The sequence below is a fragment of the Haliotis cracherodii genome, unplaced genomic scaffold (genome assembly GCF_022045235.1).
Source record: "Haliotis cracherodii isolate W230 unplaced genomic scaffold, xgHalCrac1.p SCAF_4, whole genome shotgun sequence".
Classification (NCBI taxonomy): Eukaryota; Metazoa; Mollusca; class Gastropoda; order Lepetellida; family Haliotidae; genus Haliotis; species Haliotis cracherodii.
In genome coordinates this window covers 72,230,432-72,250,770 of record NW_027266297.1, presented here as the reverse complement: position 1 = coordinate 72,250,770, position 20,339 = coordinate 72,230,432, and the positions used below count along the sequence as shown (strand labels likewise).

The 20,339-nt window shown below is 40.4% G+C and overlaps 1 protein-coding gene across 1 annotated transcript in view; it reads left to right on the top strand.

Moving 5' to 3' along the window:
* LOC139479887 (aminopeptidase O-like) overlaps positions 1 to 20,339 on the top strand; it is a 107,114-nt gene that overhangs the window by 24,173 nt on the left and 62,602 nt on the right. The window contains exon 8 of the mRNA XM_071262806.1: positions 9,653 to 9,760. Coding sequence (XP_071118907.1) covers positions 9,653 to 9,760 — 108 coding nt within the window. The remainder of the gene's footprint in view (positions 1 to 9,652; positions 9,761 to 20,339) is intronic.

The window sequence follows — 20,339 nt, the reverse complement described above, 5'->3', positions numbered from 1 at the left end:
TCCCTGAGTGGTTTATTCTCCCTGCAGTCTTTTATTGTACGATAAACAACAACAACCACGTGTCGTTTATTTCTTATATGAGATATAAACATTATGTACACTTCATCTTTATGGATGATGATAAAATGTGCAAGCTTTAACAAATATTTACCCGTATTTAAATAATGACGACGCCCTGATAGAATCCGACCTCGGCATTGTCAGACAAGTCCATTTTATGCACAGGTGATATTTCCTGCATGTTCTCACAATCCTCATGTCGATTACTGGCGCCTTTTCTCCCAATACCGATTGTCATATCACTCATGCTTTTGGATGTGATCATTTGGCTTTTGCATTTATCTGCGTTGCCCAGCTCTGTCTATGACGAACAACTCACTAGACACTCCCCTCTCAAAAATAATGTCGTCCAATATATGATGTCATAAAGTTGCGAGCACATGTTCGAAACTCTGGAAATGATGCCTTGATAGAACGATGTTTTGTCATGGTATAAACCACTTCATTCTGAATTGTTCCTTGCAATTTATTGCACAGCTTTCTTAAATTATTGTTCATGAAAGTGGCCTTTTTCATGTCTTTAGAGATAACCTACTGTATGAATGAAGGCAATTTTTGTTTCCTTTTGTGTGTTATTTGATGATTAAAATGCCCCTCTTACACATCCAAGGATTATTGTCACTCAGCAACATTTTCTGTGTTGTCGGATTTCCTCATATTGTAAAATCAAAAACATCGGAGCATATGGATTCGACATAGTTTTACTTCCATGGTGTTATTGACCAATGGAGTTTGAGAAGCAAACATTGGCTGCGACTGGTAATATGTGCGGAGATCACTGCCACCACCAGCATAATGCTGGGACTGTCTGCCGGTCCAGGATTCGTCAGCTTCTCATCACGAGTCTTGTTTGTCTGCAAAGTGTTTCAATCTTTGTCGAATGAGATCTTTAACTTGTAAAATAAAACTGATTGAATTAATCTCTCAGCATCCAGTCAGAAAATGCTGAAGGCAAAATACATGAAAATACATAAAAATACATAAAATAAAATTAAAATGAAATTAATGCCTCCTGCATCGTATTGCTACATTTCCTTAAAACACCAAACATACTCCATCAGCCAACAGTAGGATGATCTGTAAGCTGAACACTGGTGACCCAGACAGAAGGACTGACATGTCCTGGAGGGACTCATCCCATTTGTACTATAGCATTCCTATTGCAAGTGTGGTTCAAATTATTAATTGTTATTTTAGATAATGCCTCTATGTGCTTCAAATGACTAAAGTTTCAATGTTTAATAGTGGTCATGTAAAAATGATCTGATAGATCATCATTTGATTAATTGGAATTATAATGTTTAATCTTTTTCTCAATTTCATTTATCATGAATGATAGAATGACATACTTTGTATGAATGAGTTATGTCTTCAGTACCATTATGTGCACTTATATTGATCATCGTGTATTATTAGCCGAAATTGTCAATGAATAATTTATTAGAGCAGTGTGAAAGAAAGAACACAATTTGAGCTCACAAACGTAATTATTATCACTATTGTCACACAGGTAATAGGTCATTAAAATTACTATTGCCACACTTTTAAGAGGTCATAAAAAGTACTATTGACACACTTGTAATATGTCATTAAAATTACTATTGTCACACAGGTAATGCGTCATTAAAATTACTATTGCCACACAGGTAATATGTTATTAGAATTACTATTGCCACACAGGTAATAGGTCATTAAAATTACTATTGCCACCCAGGTAATAGGAAATTAATGTTACTATTGTTACACAGGTAGGTCATTATATTTACTATTGCAACAGAGATAATAGGAAATTAATGTTACTATTGCCACACTTGTAAAAGGTCATTAAAATTACTATTGCCACACAGGTAATAGGTCATTAAAATTACTACTGTCACACAGGTAATAGGAAATTAATGTTTCTATTGCCACACTTGTAATAGGTCATTAAAATTAATATTGTCACACAGGTAATAGGTAATTAAAATTACAATATCCACACAGGTAATAGGTCATTAAAATTACAATATCCACACAGTTAATAGGAAATGAATGTTACTATTGCCACACTTGTCATAGGTCATTAAAATTACTGTTGTCATACTTGTAATAGGTCATTAAAATTACTATTGTCACAGAGGTAATAGGTCATTGAAATTACTATTGTCACACAGGTAATAGGTCATTAAAATTACTATTGTCACAGAGGTAATAGGTCATTAAAATTACTATTGCCACACAGGTAATAGGTCATTAAAATTACTATTGCCACACAGGTAATAGGTCATTAAAATTACTATTGCCACACAGGTAATAGGAAATTAAAGTTACTATTGCCTCACTTGTAAAAGGTCATTAACATTACTACTTTCGCACAAGTAATAGGTCATAAAATTTCCTATTGCCACACAGGTAATAGGTCACTAATGTCACTATTATCACACAGGTAATAGGTCATTAAAATTACAATTGCCACACTTGTAATATGTCATTAAAATTACTATTGTCACACAGGTAATGCGTAATTAAAATTACTATTGCCACACAGGTAATATGTTATTAGAATTACTATTGCCACACAGGTAATAGGTCATTAAAATTACTATTGCCACACAGGTAATAGGATATTAATGTTACTATTGCCACACTTGTAAAAGGTCATTAAAATTACTATTGTCACACTTGTAATAGGTAATTAATGTTACTATTCTCACACACGTAATAGGCCATTAATATCATATTTGTCCAATATAATAATAATAGATCCTTAGTTTTTCTATTGTCATGTTTGTAATAGGTCATTAATGTTACAATTGTCACACTTGTAAGAGAACATTAATAATTAGGAGATAAACATACTGTGTTTTCAATGTAGAGCTAGGTTACCTGTAGATTTAACCCCGCTAAATTGAATTTGGAACCGAACGCGCAGCTTGAGGTTTCAAATGTTAAATTTAGTGCGGCCTTTAGTCGCCTTTTACTACAAGCATAGTCGCCATTTGCAGCAAGCATAGTTGCCTGTTACGGCAAGCATGGGTTGCTGAAGGCCTATTCCACCCCGCATCTTCACGTGTCCTCTTGCTAAGAAGCATTTGCCTTCTTATAGATTGGGATGAGACTGGAGCAAATCAACTGTCACCCAAAGTGTATTTTAGACCGGAATAGAAATGTAACAAATGTTATATTTGGGATAACACTTTCGTAGTAAATACAAATTCTGGTACTTTTTGGGGTTGAGTCCCATACAGGATTCGAACCCACTTTCAGAGTATTAGTCACCTAATTGCCAACACACAAAGTCAGCGATCTAACCCACTCAGCCACTGAAGCTTCCACAATAATGAAAGTCTGACAACTGGTCATCCAGATTATGTACTTTGTGTATGGATGGGACTCGACCCAAAAAAGTACTAGTATAATGTTTTAGAAAACTCTGAATGGAGAAACTGAGTATTCATGATGTTTATTTTACAGAATTTCTAATATAGAGAAACTCACAGTTGTCCAATTCCCTGAAATCCGTAAAACATCTTGACGGAATGCGGATAAACAAAGGCCTTTCTCACTGGAAAGCATGGTACTCGCTCCATACCCCAAGGGAGCTAAACAACACTCACCACTAATGAGAAGAAACAATAAAGCGCTATTAAAATATCTTATTACCATATCTGACTGACAACCGTTACAACTAGAATTGGTACTAAACTAAAAAAGTGTTATCCCAAATAGAACATTTGTTACATTTGACCATTTTCTAAATGGCTCTGTGAGTTCATAGATGGATGTCAGAATGTGAGGCTGTGGCATGCAATCTACTATTTGATTAGTTTTAAAATGATTCCAACTCCAGTTTGTGTAATCACTATCAGTATTTAGCATTGCTATCAGTGCAAAGAGAAATAGCCCTGAGGGTGGACCGTTCACATGAGACTGCTTTCATCCCAGATATCAGGGCATTTAAACCAAGTTCTTGTTATTCTTTGACAGTAGATGCAACATGATATTAGATCGTTCAAAACAGATATCACAAAGTTTTGAGAAATTAAAATATTTAAAAAAAAATATAATAATTTGGTATTATGTCTTTTATACAAAATAACTAGTTTGGCAAATCCTCACCATAAAAATGTTATATGTGTCGGATAAAGCACATCTAAGTTTTTTTGATGATATTTAAAACATTCGCAGTATAAAACTGATTGGCGTCAGCCCTGAGGTTAATCCCAAGGTTAAGGGTTTTAAATATCATAAAAACCCTAGGGGACGTGTTTTATCTAACTTATAAACCAGAAAAAACAACTTAAAACAACATTTTACAACATATTTTTATGTTTCAAACATACTTTCCATGAACCTTAGGAAACATGTGTAAAATATCTGTTGCTGGCGTATGGTACTTGAAAAAGACATTCTTAAAAGCATCATGATTTATCAGCACCCCTGTAGCCTACTGGTACACTCACGGGGCTACAGATACGAAGGTTCCCTGTTCGCCCAGGAATATAAAGAAAACTTTTGTCGTTTGATTTTACTTTTCATTACATTGTGTTCAAATGCAAACTATATTTCTGGCAAGAAACATTCATATGGTTCAATCTAAACGGAACTTGTATTAATAAAATCCCTGGGATATTATATGAAATAATGGCGATGTTATATGAAATCCCAGTGATATTATATGAAATAATGGGAATGTTATATGAAATCCCCGGGATATTATATGAAATAATGGGGATTTTAAATGAAATACCCGGGATATTATATGAAATAATGGGGATGTTATATGAAATTCCCTGGATATTATATGAAATAATGGGGATGTTATATGAAATCCCTGGGATATTATATGAAATAATGGGGATGTTATATGAAATACCCGGGATATTATATGAAATAAAAATGGGGATTTTAAATGAAATACCCGGGATATTATATGAAATAATGGGGATGTTATATGAAATCCCCGGGTTAGTACAACATGCCAGTTTGTGAGATTTAACCCTACAGGACAACAATAGAAAGACATCACTGGAGGTTTAGGAGACAGAACAGAGGTGCCGTCAGTGCTGGTTGTATTCTGGCTTACATGTTCTTGACTTTCAACTCAATAAGTATAGGCTGCTGGTTATTAAGTAATTAGAGCTAAAAGCTTAAACTCTGGTTGATTGACTTCCACCAAAGGTCAGCTCACCAGGAACCCATTAAGACTGGCTATTATTATCAATAAGATTTATGATAGGAATCAAATTTTAAATAATTCAGCTCCACGATATAAGACCATCTATGTGCATTTCGTCTATCATCAATTATTAAAAAAGATTGGGTTGATCTACGAACAAATGGAACTTTGATATTTTGGAATGATTAATGTCTGCCATTGCTGTGTTTCAGTGGAGATGAGGGAATAACTCGCCCTTCTTATAAAGTCATTTCTTCACTCAAATTTAATTTTCATTCTTTTATTAGTATTCATTAAAGATCAAAGGTATTGAATTGAAGCTAGCAGATCCACAGTAGTGAATTGACATGAGTTCACCTGTACACAAGATAGGCAGCAATGTTTTTAAGGATGCGCTGAATCACAGTTTCATGAAGGTTGTTTGAAAACCACTTTCTTGATCTACTAAACTGGGCGGCAAAAGAAAGTATAGGTCGTGTTCCATGAATAAGAAGAAGAGGTTTTGTTGTGAATTATAATATAATCTAGGGAGGGGTAACAAGTGATTGATCAACCACAGTTTGAATGAAATGCAATCACAGGTTATGTAAGCTCAAGGTAAACAAGACCGCCTCCATGGTCTAGTGGTAGAGCGTCTGCCCGGAGAGCGGAAGGTCCAGGGTTCAATCCCCGGCCGCGTCATACCAAAAGACGTTAAAAGATGGTACTTGTTGTTACCCTGTCTGGTACTCGGCATTAAGGGGCTAAAACAAGGACTGGTCGGCTCGGAGTCAGTATACTGTGTCTGAGTGGAGTATTCATGTTAAACTGCGGCATGGTATCTCAGTGGGCTAGCACTATAAATCGGCGTCAGTCCAGACTAGTACAAGCAGCCACACACACACGTGCATGTGGCTATATAAGTGCAATAATCTCAGACGCAACGTTAAACCCATTTTCACCTCACATCACCTCAAGGTAAACAATGGTGGGGTAAGAAATTTCATTTTCAAAAGTTGTCTGAAATGTCAGCAGAATATTGTCAGATACACTACAAGTCCATTGTCGACACAGTTGCCTTCAATAGCGTGTATGACCTCCAGCTGCCTCAATGCATGCAGTGATATGGCGCCTCATCGATGACGTCAGTCTTCTGATGACGTGGACTGGAATCCATTGCCACTCGTCTCTCAGGGCCTGCTGCAATTTTTGTCTGTTGATGGGAGGCGGATGGCGTGCTCTAATCTGTCTGTCAAGATGGTCCCACAGATGTTCAATAGGATTCATATCGGGTGAGTGGGCAGGCCAGGGCAAAACGTCAACGTTCTGCTGGTTTAGAAAGTTCCGACTAACTCTTGCAGTATGGGGCCTGTCATTGTCGTGTTGAAAGGATGTCCCCTGCTGTTGGTTTTGTATGAATGGAAGCACAACTGGCTGCAACATTTGGTCTCTGTACTGCACAGCGTTCAGGTTTCCCTGTATAATCACCAAATCAGTCTTCTGATCTCCACAAATACCGCCCCACACCATGACACCTCCCCTGCCGAATGGATGGACCTCTCAAATACACGCCGGAGCCAAACTTTCCCCTCTGCGTCAATAAACTAATTCTCATTTCGAAACAAGTTTAACCGACTTTCATCAGTAAACAGCACTCAACGCCAATTTCTCACTTGCCAGCGTCAAACCTGCCTTGCCCATCGCAGTCTCAGGCGTCGATGTTGAGCAGTCAGTACCATTGCTCAGAAAGGACGATACACTCGGATTCCAGCAGCAAGAAGTTGTCGTAGTACTGTTGCTGCCATCGCCATTGTCGTCGATGTTATGAATCTGTTTCACAGGTGAATGAGCTGTATCTCACCGTCTTCCAGTGGTGCTGTCACTCGGGGTCGTCTGTTCTAGGCCTGTCCTATGTCCTACCTGCCTGCCTGTACCGTTGAATCAGCCTGGCTACTGTCAATGGTGTGCAACCAAACCTTCTGGCAATTTGGACCTGTGTTGCCCCCATTTCGGCCATACCGATGGCTCTCTCTCTCTGCTTCTGTGACAGTCATGGCATTTCTTTTGTGTGCTTTCATAACGTGTGGTTATACCCTGCAGACGAACACATTTATACAACTAACATGCATGTGCAGTTTATGCCATAGGCGGGAAATCTGTTTCACCATGTTTTTTTCACCGCACGAGCGCTGTTAAATGTGGCACGTTCGGGTGAGGTGTTTTTTGGTACCTGTTCCTGGGCAGTCATATTCCCAATACCCACTTTCCACTAGTTATCACTGTTTTTAGGAAAATTATAAATTGCCTACCTACACTTTTTTTTGCCCCTTAATTTATATCAAATGTTAGGATGTGTATTAATCTTCCATCTAGTGAATTTCCCTTCTTTCATATACCATATGTTGGTGGGCTGTTCTCATCTGATGTGTCTACCCACTGATATGTATCTGTCCGTAAAGCTGGGTCTGTGTGTCCTCCTGAATCATGTGTGTTCTCCTGAATCATGTGTGTCCTCCTGAATCATGTGTGTCCTCCAGAATCATGTGTGTCTTCCTGAATCATCCGTGTCCTCCTGTATCATGTGTGTCCTCCTGAATCATCCATGTCCTCCTGAATCATCCGTGTCCTCCTGAATCATGTGTGTCCTCCTGAATCATCCATGTCCTCCTGAATCATCTGTGTCCTCCTGAATCATCTGTCCTCCTGAATCATGTGTGTCCTCATGAATCATGCGTGTCCTCCTGAATCATCCGTGTCCTCCTGAATCATCCGTGTCCTCCTGAATCAATCATCCGTGTCCTCCTGAATCATGTGTGTCCTCCTGAATCATCTGTGTCTTCCTGAATCATCTGTGTCCTCCTGAATCACCCGTGTCCTCCTGAATCATTTGTGTCTTCCTGAGTCATCCGTGTCCTCCTGAATCATCTGTGTCCTCCTGAATCATCTGTGTCCTCCTGAATCATCTGTGTCTTCCTGAATCATCTGTGTCCTCCTGAATCATCCATGTCCTCCTGAATCATGTGTGTTCTCCTGAATCATGTGTGTCTTCCTGAATCATCTGTGTCCTCCTGTATCATGTGTGTCCTCCTGAATCATCTGTGTCCTCCTGAATCATCTGTGTCTTTCTGAATCATCTGTGTCCTCCTGCATCATCCATGTCCTCCTGAATCATCTGTGTCCTCCTGAATCATCTGTGTCCTCCTGAATCATATGTGTCCTCATGAATCATGCGTGTCCTCCTGAATCATCCGTGTCCTCCTGAATCATCCGTGTCCTCCTGAATCATGTGTGTCCTCCTGAATCATCTGTGTCTTCCTGAATCATCTGTGTCCTCCTGAATCACCCGTGTCCTCCTGAATCATTTGTGTCTTCCTGAGTCATCCGTGTCCTCCTGAATCATCTGTGTCCTCCTGAATCATCTGTGTCCTCCTGAATCATCTGTGTCTTCCTGAATCATCTGTGTCCTCCTGAATCATCCATGTCCTCCTGAATCATGTGTGTTCTCCTGAATCATGTGTGTCTTCCTGAATCATCTGTGTCCTCCTGTATCATGTGTGTCCTCCTGAATCATCTGTGTCCTCCTGAATCATCTGTGTCTTTCTGAATCATCTGTGTCCTCCTGCATCATCCATGTCCTCCTGAATCATCTGTGTCCTCCTGAATCATGTGTGTTCTCCTGAATCATGTGTGTCCTCCCGAATCATGTGTGTTCTCCTGAATCATCCGTGTCCTCCTGAAACGTGTGGCCTCCTGAATCATGTGTGTCCTCCTGAATCATCTGTGACCATGCTTTCTTGTCAGCTCAGTGGCGGTGGCTGCTCTTTATAAACCTACTGCCACTTTTGTCTGTTGTATCTTAGGTATCTTCCTATCTCGTAATAACCTTTTAGGAGGTTTCACTGTTTCCCAGTAAGAACTAATCATTGGTATATGGCTTTACTTTCTCATGGTAAGACCTGGTATGAGTTATAATTTTTCCAAATAAGACCTGATGGTTTGAGTCGTAGATGAAAATTGTACTTCAAACGTTCCAATGTTTTAAAATCAAGGATAATTAATGAAAGTTTTCATAATGGATGATGGGAATCGAACCTGCAACCTCACATATCCTGTTTAGTTTTGTAGCCCACTGTTTTCCCACTGAGCCACCGGGGCAGGTGATGAAAAGATGTTCACTTTTTACATGTCATGAATCCTGTCGGTCCATGCTGCACATGTTTTTTCTCTCACACGCTTTGATTGAATTCCTTTTATACCGCGACACACTGTATTGTTTCACTATAAGGTGTCTTGATGTTTTCTTTTTTTTATGGTATTTCTTGCATTTCGACGGTTCATAAGTGAGCTCACTCCTCGATCTTATATTGCGGATACCTATATGATTGCCAAGGTCTTACTACCTCGACCAGGAGGAGTGCTTTATCCTTCACATATGTCCCTCACTCTTTGTTCCAGGGATTCTTCCTGTTGCGGCACCTGCAGAACAAAGTTGGCCTCACAGAGTTCCTGCTCTTTCTCCGCCATTACGTGGATCGGTTCCACGCCCAGCTTGTCACATCACAGGTCAGCTAAAACACACCTCCCCTCAAGACAACACACACATTGCCTCTAGTCTACACACACCTCCCCTCCAGACATCACACGCCTCCCCTCTAGTCAACACCCACATTGCTTCTAGTCTACACACACATTGCCTCTGGTCAACACACACATTGCCTCTAGTCTACACACACCTCCCCTCCAGACATCACACGCCTCCCCTCTAGTCAACACCCACATTGCTTCTAGTCTACACACACATTGCCTCTGGTCAACAAACACATTGCCTCTAGTCTACACACACATTGCCTGTAGATAACACACACATTGCCTCTAGATAACACACACATTGTCTCTAGATAACACACACATTGCCTTTAGATAACACACACATTGCCTCTAGATAACACACACATTGCCTCTAGATAACACACACATTGCCTTTAGATAACACACACATTGCCTTTAGATAACACACACATTGCCTCCAACCTACATACGCATAGCCTCTAGCCAACACACTTCGGCTCTAGACACATATGTATGCACACACACACACACACACACACACACACACACACACACACACACACACACACACACACACACACACACACACACACACACACACACACACACACACACACACACACAGAGCTATGATATTTCTCATTGGCTGTTGGTAGTATTGTCAGGCTATATTTGCACCATCTTCATCGCTCCAGGAAGAGGCCAGTGATGGACTGAATCATCTGGAGATGCTTGTGCATTGCCATCTCGTACATGACCTCCTTTTTTTGACCGTCACTTGATTAACTTTCCCTCTAGAAGGGACCTTTTTTTTTTGACCACTTGTGTGTTTTCACATCAACACCTATCACAAGTAAAGATGAAATGTTGACAGATTATGTTCAAACAAGCTTTATCAATCATGTTCTAGATCATATGCTTTGTCATAATATCTTTATTTTGACTGTTTGCATATTGCATTTCAAAACTTTTTATTTTCTATATTGAAAAAATTATCAAGATTGAAATGCAGAATTAATCTTCTAAACAAACAGATGTCCAGAATTGATGACAAACCTAACCCCTTGGGGTCTCCATATCTGGTCATATTTGGCTTCTGTCTGGAAGGTCAAGGACCATCAACCATGATGAGGTCCTTGGTGTCCATCTCTGTTCACTGGAGACAAATTTCAATCAGCGATGATGAATTATGTATACCTAGCTCTATCAATATCTGTACCATTTCACTCCTACCAAAGGCCAAAGTCACTGTCATTCACTCACAAAATGCTAACAATGTAGATCATAAGGTATTGGCCCTATGAGGATTTTGTCCCAGCAGACGATGCTTTATGACAAGACTTTATGGATCGTTTAGTCCAGCTTGGTGACTTGTATGATAGATCGTGGTAAACAATGTTTTGCTTGTTTATGTTTCTATAAAGTCCTCCAAAATTAGGCAACGTCTACTTACAGACTACTGTTTCCTGATTGGCTGATAACAGAATGGGCAGGTCTTGCATTGCGTTATTGTACTTTTTAATGTCACTGATTTACAAATGTACATGTGTGAACAAATTTTGGAGTGTGAATGATTAATAAGCAGTCTATGCAGATTTACAAAAGATTTTACGTTAATACCTTCATATTACACAAAAAGTATTGAAGTCAGTTCTTAAATATGTGTCAGTTATTGTTGCCCGAAATAGTGAAAGACGCTTGGGGGAGGTTCTCGTTCACTTTTACATGTCACTACTGAGAAAAATAACTGAAACAGACATAAAATGTTAAAAAAGTTCCTTACAATATAAATAGTTTCCTAGTGTTTCTTCCATCACAGAACCTGATGTCAGAATTGTAATGTCAGTCACTTGACAACCAGGAGTTCCCTTCCCAGGAGAATGATTACACACCCACACATGTTAGTAGAAAGAAGTGTAGACAGTACATCTTTGGTTAAGACAAAGAAACAGCGTTGTGATGCACATGCATACTTTGAACAGTTCTAAAGTGAGTGAGTAGTGTTTAATGCCACTGTCAGCACATTAACAACCCTGGTGTCATGTAACACATCAGCATGACATTTGCCTCATGGATTATAACGCTCAGTCCTGTTATTCAGGTTAAGTCAGGTGTTGTATTAACCTTGAGCTGTGTTGCAGTCTCAGTATTACAGAGCCACCCACTTGGGAATTGCCAGCTTGATGGGCAAACGCTTGACCCTGTGAGCCACCCACTTGGGAATTGCCAGCTTGATGGGCAAACGCTTGACCCTGTGAGCCACCTACTTGGGAATCACCAGCTTGATGGGCAAATGCTTGACCCTGTGAGCCACCCACTTGGGAATCACCAGCTTGATAGACAAACCCTAGACCCTGTGAGTCACCCATTTGAGAAATCATCAGCTTGATGAGCAAACGCTTGACCCTGTGAGCCACCCACTTGGGAATTACCAGCTTGATGAGCAAACGCTTGACCCTGTGAGCCACCCACTTGGGAATTGCCAGCTTGTTGAGCAAACACTTGACCCTGTGAGCCACCCACTTGGGAAATGCCAGCTTGATTAGCAAACGCTTTAAAACAGGTGAGCCACCCACTTGGAAATCTCCAGCTTGATGAGCAAACGCTTGACCCTGTGAGCCACCCACTTGGGAATCACCAGCTTGATGAGCAAACGCTTGACCCTGTGAGCCACCCACTTTGGAATCACCTACTTGATGGGCAAACGCTTGACCCTGTGAGCCACCCACTTGGGAATTGCCAGCTTGATGAGCAAACGCTTGACCCTGTGAGCCACCCACTAGGGAATCACCAGCTTGATGGACAAACACTTGACCCTGTGAGCCACCCACTTGGGAATCACCAGCTTGATGGACAAACACTTGACCCTGTGAGTCACCCACTTGGGAATCACCAGCTTGATGGACAAACACTTGACCCTGTGAGTCACCCACTTGGGAATCACCAGCTTGATGGACAAACACTTGACCCTGTGAGTCACCCACTTGGGAATCACCAGCTTGATGGACAAACACTTGACCCTGTGAGTCACCCACTTGGGAATCACCAGCTTGATGGACAAACACTTGACCCTGTGAGCCACCCACTTGGGAATAACCAGCTTGATGGACAAACACTTGACCCTGTGAGCCACCCACTTGGGAATAACCAGCTTGATGGACAAACACTTGACCCTGTGAGCCACCCACTTGGGAATCAGCAGCTTGATGGACAAACGCTTGACCCTGTGAGCCACCCAGTTGGGAATCACCAGCTTGATGAGCAAACGCTTGACCCTGTGAGCCACCCAGTTGGGAATCACCAGCTTGATGAGCAAACGCTTGACCCTGTGAGCCACCCACTTGGGAATAAAGGAGACATTGCTGCAGTTTCAGCTTCAACAGATTTATCAGCTTCATTTTATCAATTTTTTTCAGTTACAAATTTGGTTTATGTGGGCAATAAATACAGACATCGTCAGAGCAGCATTTCTTTCGGTGTTGTTTTTGTTCATCCTCCAAGCCATCGTTTCATCCTTCTGGCTGCAATTTACAAAATAAATTTGATTAATCTTTCTTCCAACCCTGACACATATTCATCAACCCTGAAAAACCTCAGCCAAGACATACGCCTGTCACCCATTTGAAATAAAGCCATTAGCTGCTGTGCCCTGTGATCTGTGTGAGTAAAATTTGCAAATCTCTGTAGGTAGGTTTTTTTAAACCTTTTTTTTCTATGGATAAAATGAAACAATTAAAAAAATGCTGTTTTGACATTGCTTTATCACTGGGTGTGAGAACTTCCAGCTATAACTGGTTTGCATAGAGGTCATCTGTCCCCGTGAGTATCCTTCAATTACAGCTTCAGTCACCTTCAAATTACGAACATATTGTCTCGACTGGCATGTTTGGTTTTGGAATCTTTAGAGAAAGAAGTATGAGGGGCATACAATAAGTTTTGCAACTTCAAAATAAGACCAAGTCACAGAATATCTTTTGCACTTTTATTTTTCAATATAATTTTCATTCACCTCAAAACACTTATTCCATTTGTCCTTCAAGCTTTTAATACCACTTTTATGGAAATCCGCAGATTGGTCCTCTAACCACGCCTCTGTGGCAGCCTTTATGTCCTCGTCATCCTGGAAGCGTCTTCCATGAAGGGCAGATTTCATTGGCCGGAACAGGAAATAGTCACTGGGAGCTAAGTCGGGGCTGTACAGTTAAATCACTACCCTACAGCCCAGACCTTTTCTCCCAATATGAATTGTCATATCTCCCCAGCTTTTGGATGCGATCTTTCGGCCATTTCATTTATCTGTGTTGTCCAGCTACATCTATGGAGAACGACTCACTAGACACTCCCTTCTCAATATACCAATATACAATGTCATCAGGTTGCATGAAAATGTTCAAATCTCCAGAAATGACATCATGATAGAACAATGTTTTATTGTGAAATAAACCACACTTCTTTCTTTATTATTGTTCTTTGAGATTTATTCTGTTGCTATCGTATATTTGAAAATAAACTTTTGTCTCCAGGTGTGTCAATTGTAAAAGCTCACCACTACCAGACATGCTAGACTTTCATTCCAAGAAAATAACCAACAAATGTCCTGATCACTGTGAAGTCATTGGTCACTAAATCTATTGTTGGATGAAACTGTCTGTGATGTCATGAACCATGGTCGATGTCACATGACTATTGGCCACTCTGCAAACAACGAAAAGAACAATTGGTGTGAACCAGCAAACTGTCTCTGTCAGAAATACTGAAAATAACTTCACACACAGTGCCTCAGTGGGGTGTTAGCATGTCCATTCTCTGGATTATACCAAATATAGACTGGTACATTCTGTTGGCTGTTGGCCCTTGTGTCCACTGAAAATGTGGTGTACCGTTTGACCTGAATGCATAATTTGACCCTGTATACTGTACATCATGAAAGTAATACAAAAAATGCAGTGTTCCGTGCTCATACAGTAAACTACAGTTATAACTAACTCAAAGGGACTACTAATTTTAGTTCGTTATAACCGTAATTCGTTATAAGCATATGTGCAGCATACCGGTAATAACAGCATATAGTCGGGACTAAAAAGTTAGTTCGTTATATCCGTTAGTTCGTTATAAGCGTAGTTTACTGTATTAATAAAGTGACTTATTTTGATATGGACGATTTTGATTTTATTGTCACTTCAGGTTTACTGCAGGTTGGCGTCAATGACATACAGAACAAAGCTCCTGATACACATCTTATGCTTTTTACCAAGTTCAGTGTCAAGTGTGGTCAGTTTGTTAACACTGGTTGATCAAGCAATTATGAAGGTGGCCTTTGACAGTGTCTTTGTTTTCGATAACCTTGTAATGTAACAGAAGTCATGATGAATACATAACACTGCTCATATATGTTCAAGGGATTGCAAAAACTCTGATACCCGTGAGATCCGGGCTAGATAAGTTTTCAGCAAGCCACGTCATGCATGTACTATTAGGTGACTAACGGGATGGCGGCTCAGGCTCACTGACTTGGTTAATGCATGTCATCGTATTCTTAATGCATCAATCATGAAGTCAATCACTGGATGGTCTTTTCCAAACTTGATTATATAACAGACCGCCTAACAAACAAATCCAACACTTGTGAAAGTGTTTTAAAAAAAATTTCAACATAATCTCCCTGCTTTTCAATACACTTCTCATCTCGATAGTATAGTGAAGCTTTTCAATTCCAGTCAGGAAGAAGTTTTCTGAAGCCACCCTGAAAAAAACCATTTGTGGCAGCTTTGAGGTCATTGTTGTCATCTTAGCGTTTTCCATAAAGGTGTTCTTTCAGTTTAGGAAACAGGTGGAAATCACTTGGTGCCAGATCTGGCGAGTATGGAGGGTGGGGAAGCTATTCGAACCCTCATTGTCGCACAGCAGCCTTTGCAAGTCGAGAGGTGTGAGAAGAGGCATTGTCATGAAGTGATAGAACTCCAGCAGTCAGCAATCCTTGCAGCTTTTCTTTGATAGGCGATGAAGCAAATCAGCATAGTAGTCACCGGTAATCGTCTTGACTTTCCAAGTCATCAACAAGGATCACACCCTTTGCATCCCAGAATACAGTGGCCATAACCTTCTTCACTGATCTTGAAGACTTTAGTTTCTTTGGTGCTGGAGCAGTGGAATGGTGCCATTCCATGGATTGGCGTTTTGATCATAGTGGTAGACCCATGTTTCATCACTCTTACTGATGTCTTTTTGAATTTGACGAAATCCTCCTGATTGGGTCTAACTTTTCTCTGGCAATGTCAGTTCTTTTTACTTAAGATCAGAATTGGCACCCAATGAGCAGATATCTTATTCATCTGTAAATATTCATGAATAATAGTTTCAATGGATCGATGGCTTAGACCTGTGTCTTCCTCAAGTTCACCAATGGTAATTCATCTGACAGTATAAGTTTTTTCCATCTCCTTGATTGAATCTTCATTGATGGAAGTTGAGGGTAACATCCAGACCTAGGGTCATCATCAAGGCTTGGTCTCCAGGCTTTAAACATAGCTGCCAAAGGTTTAATAGTGGAATAACTAGGGCATTTATCCCCATACACTTGTGACATGTGGACATGAATTTCTTGGGGAGTTACTTTTCTCTAAAGTCAAAAGCTTGAAGACTGCTCGGGAATTGTTCTTTTCCATTTCTGTGTCCATTTGGACCCCTATCACATTCAACTGGCTGTAACTAATATACAAACGTCCTCAAAAGACCAAATACACTTGCAATGAACTACTGACAATGTTTAACATTGACTAGTTCACTGTGTTATGGCCCATAGTTGAAAGTTAGTCAGGCTTAGAACTTATTGACCAGCCCTCAAAGCTGGAATATTGCTGAGTGCGGCATTAAACAACCAAAAAGTAAAACGTTACCTCATGTAACAGTTGGAATCTGTACAGTCTTCATCAGTGACCTGACCCATCTCATTTGAATATGTTTTGTTTGTTTAGCAGGAGAAGGTAAGTTGGTGAAGAAAACAAATAAAGCTGCAGTCATAAAACCTGAAGGGTCGACGTGAATTTGGTGACGCATTAATTTCACTGTGCTTACAAATCAACATATTACTTTAATGTTTCTTATTGACTTATGAACAGCAAACTCTCTACACTTGATATAATACAAAATTAACAAATCGTTTTTAGTTTCAACAAAATCAGTAAATGTGCTATCGTGTAACTGGATTTCTGGTCCATCACTTGATTGTCTGGTTTGTCTAAAGGCTGCTGTCACATGGCAGGAGTACTGCTGTGCAGCATCAGAAAAAAACACTACTTGTTTGTGCAAATTGTGTGAGTGGCGGGTGCTACCGGTAGAGAAGGTCATGCTTACCATATTCGCAATAACCTGGCGTTATCACTGATTTTCAGTTATTCATTCATATGTTTTTGTCTTTTATGTCCAGTGGAATATGTTTCGACGGATAATAGAAACTGGTTATTCTTGGGCATTGATATTCTACTTTGACATTTTATTCTTAAAGCAAGCCTAATGTTGTAATTGGATCACAAAAAATAAACACTGATGGATTATGAAAGTGAAATATTATCCAATTCTTTCAATGTTTTTCAATAAAATAAAAACAGTATGATATTTGAGTAGTAGTAATGTGGTAATATCTGGTATTTTCTTGTGGAGACTTTATCTGAGACCAGGTGATTTCAAACCCACCACGGTCATTGGTCAAATATAGAGGACATTATATGAGTGTTCATGTCGTATCAGGGGCGGTCGGGTAGCCTAGTGGTTAAAAGCGTTCGCTCGTCACGCCGAAGACCCGGGTTCGATTCCCGACATGGGTACAATGTGTGAAGCCCATTTCTGGTGTCCCCCGCCGTGATATTGCTGGAATATTGCTAAAAGCAGTCAGTCAGTCAAGTCGTATCATGTTCACGCCACGAGTGTCTAAATACCAGAATTTAGGCCCAAGTTTCGTAAACATGGTATGACATGAACACAAATATAATGTTCTATTTATTACCAGAGAAGATGTCTACGAACAGAGATAAATTTTAGTGTTGATAAGGAAAGCAAGTCGCAACAGCAGCGGAACCACAATTTGTCGAATGGCGTCAACAATCTTCAGCTATGACGTTGTTTCTAGTGTGACGTCATTCTGACCTCACGTCACAATCAGATTCAAATGACGTCAACAATGCCATCCGGATGACGGATACAATACACTGTCGTCTCGTGACGTGATATGACCCTAATGCACATACGATTTTTAGGAACCCCGATATGTTTGCCCTCGTAGGTAATAAATAGACATATCTAGCAGAACCCATTAGTGTCGTCGAGCTTGTGTTGGCAATGAAACAACTTGATGGGCAAGGTGCAAAAGAAATCTGGCCAATCATATTACATGTTTATCAACTGAAACAGTATTATCACTTGCCTTATGAAATGAAAGCGTATTGCTTCCCTCCTAGTTGTCTAACAAGCCCTAATGATGCGTGTACAATGAATCACATCATTCTCCTTTGATGTCCTGACCTGCGAGCCTGGAATAATACAGTTGAAGAGATAAGGAAAGGTAACATTAAATGATGCACATCATATAGCTCATCATCATTGAGATTTTGGATTTCATGAATCAATTTGGTTTCAGGCCAAATCAGAAATTATTCTACATTATAATCATCAGTTTCTAATTCCCAGTGGATGGTGGCATCCGATTAATCAAAGCAACTGATGAATGGATCATGTAAAAGCTGTAAATGTAGCTGATACCCATGGGAATTTAAAGACAATTACAATTTAATACTGTTCTGTGTATCAGGTCGTAATGGCTATTTGAACTGGGGTGTAGCCTCACTGTTCCTTCAAACTAGAGTGAGGCCTCACTGTGCCTTCTAACTAGAGCATATCTTTGCAGTGCCTTCTAACTAGAGCGTAACCTCAATGTGCCTTCTAACCAGAGCGTAACCTCACTGTGCCTTCTAACTAGAGTGTAGCCTCACTGTGCCTTCTAACTAGAGTGTAGCCTCACTGTGCCTTCTAACTAGAGTGTAGCCTCACTGTGCCTTCTAACTAGAGTGTAGCCTCCCTGTGCCTTCTAACTAGAGTGTAGCCTCACTGTGCCTTCTAACTAGAGTGTAGCCTCACTGTGTGTGCCTTCTAACCAGAGCGTAGCCTCATTGTGCCTTCAAACTAGAGTGTAGCCTCACTGTGCCTTCTAACTAGAGTGTAGCCGTATACTTACAAATGTCCACTGCATTTATGTCAAAGGTCAAGGTCAAATTTGAGGTAATTCTCAGGAGAAAGTGTATAGCTATTTCTCTTGAATATAGCGCACAGATTATTGAAATTTAAGAATATCCTTCAAAGGACCTATTCCACATGGCTCCGGGAAATTCTTTTGGCACATGTCATGAAAAGGCCAAAGGTCAAAATCGCAAGAAAGAAAACTCACAAGAGGGATTAATGAATATACACTGATGGAATAAAATAAAAGATCACATAGATGGTGTAGATATAAGATTTTAATACAACACTCGATCAAATGAAAGCTACATGGTAAATAATGACTTATTGTCAGTTCTTCAGTTTGACGTGTGACCACCACGAGCTCTCACAACAGCCTGACAACGTCTTGGCATACTCCGAATTAATGCCCGGATTGTAGCCCTTGGAACATTATGCCACTCTTGTCTTAAACAGTCAAACATCTCGTCCAGATTATGAGGTTGATTAATGCGATCTCGCACCTGATGACCAAGAAAGTCCCATAAATGTTCTAGCAGGTTAACCTCTGGACTTTTAGCTGGCCATGGAAGCTAGGCAACCTGGTTCTGCCTAAAAAAATGCCACGAGCAGTATGTGGCCTGGCATTGTCCTGCTGAAACTCGAACAACCGCCCAACTCTGTTAGCGAACGGAAGCACCACTGGGCGTAACACTTCGTCACGGTAACGAACACCAGTTATACGACCATCCACACAAGTCAAATCTGTTCGGTTGTCGTAGGTGATTCCACACCAGACAATCACTGATCCACCTCCGTATCTGTCATGCTGTTTGACAGTGCATGCTTGGTATCTTTCATTACGTCGTCTCCAAACACGTCTCTGACGATCTTGACGAGCTGTAGTTTTCTTTGGTCGCCCACGCCCATGTCTCATGACAACATCGCCGGTCTGCCTGTAGAGGTTCCACAGTCGTGAGAGGACACTGATGGACTTCTGAAAGTGTCTTGCAACTTCTCGCAGTGACTGGCCTGACCTCACCATCCCGATTGCCTGCCATTTCTCCTTCAAACACATGTACTGTCTTGGCATGTTTCACGCAGTTGATGTAAATGAGATCGGTCGTACAGTAGAAGACTTTATACCCCATTGTGCCATGAAAAACTACTGAAACACGTGCACTGCATGTCTTCCTACAGGTGATAGCCTGCGTTTTGGACATGTTGACTATGTACTTCCGAAAAACGGCCACAAAAAAATAACAACATTCAGACTCACTGACCAAACACACTATGCGATCCCTTATTTATTTCCATCAGTATATCATTTAACTTGGTATATACATTCCATAAGATTAAGTCCCAC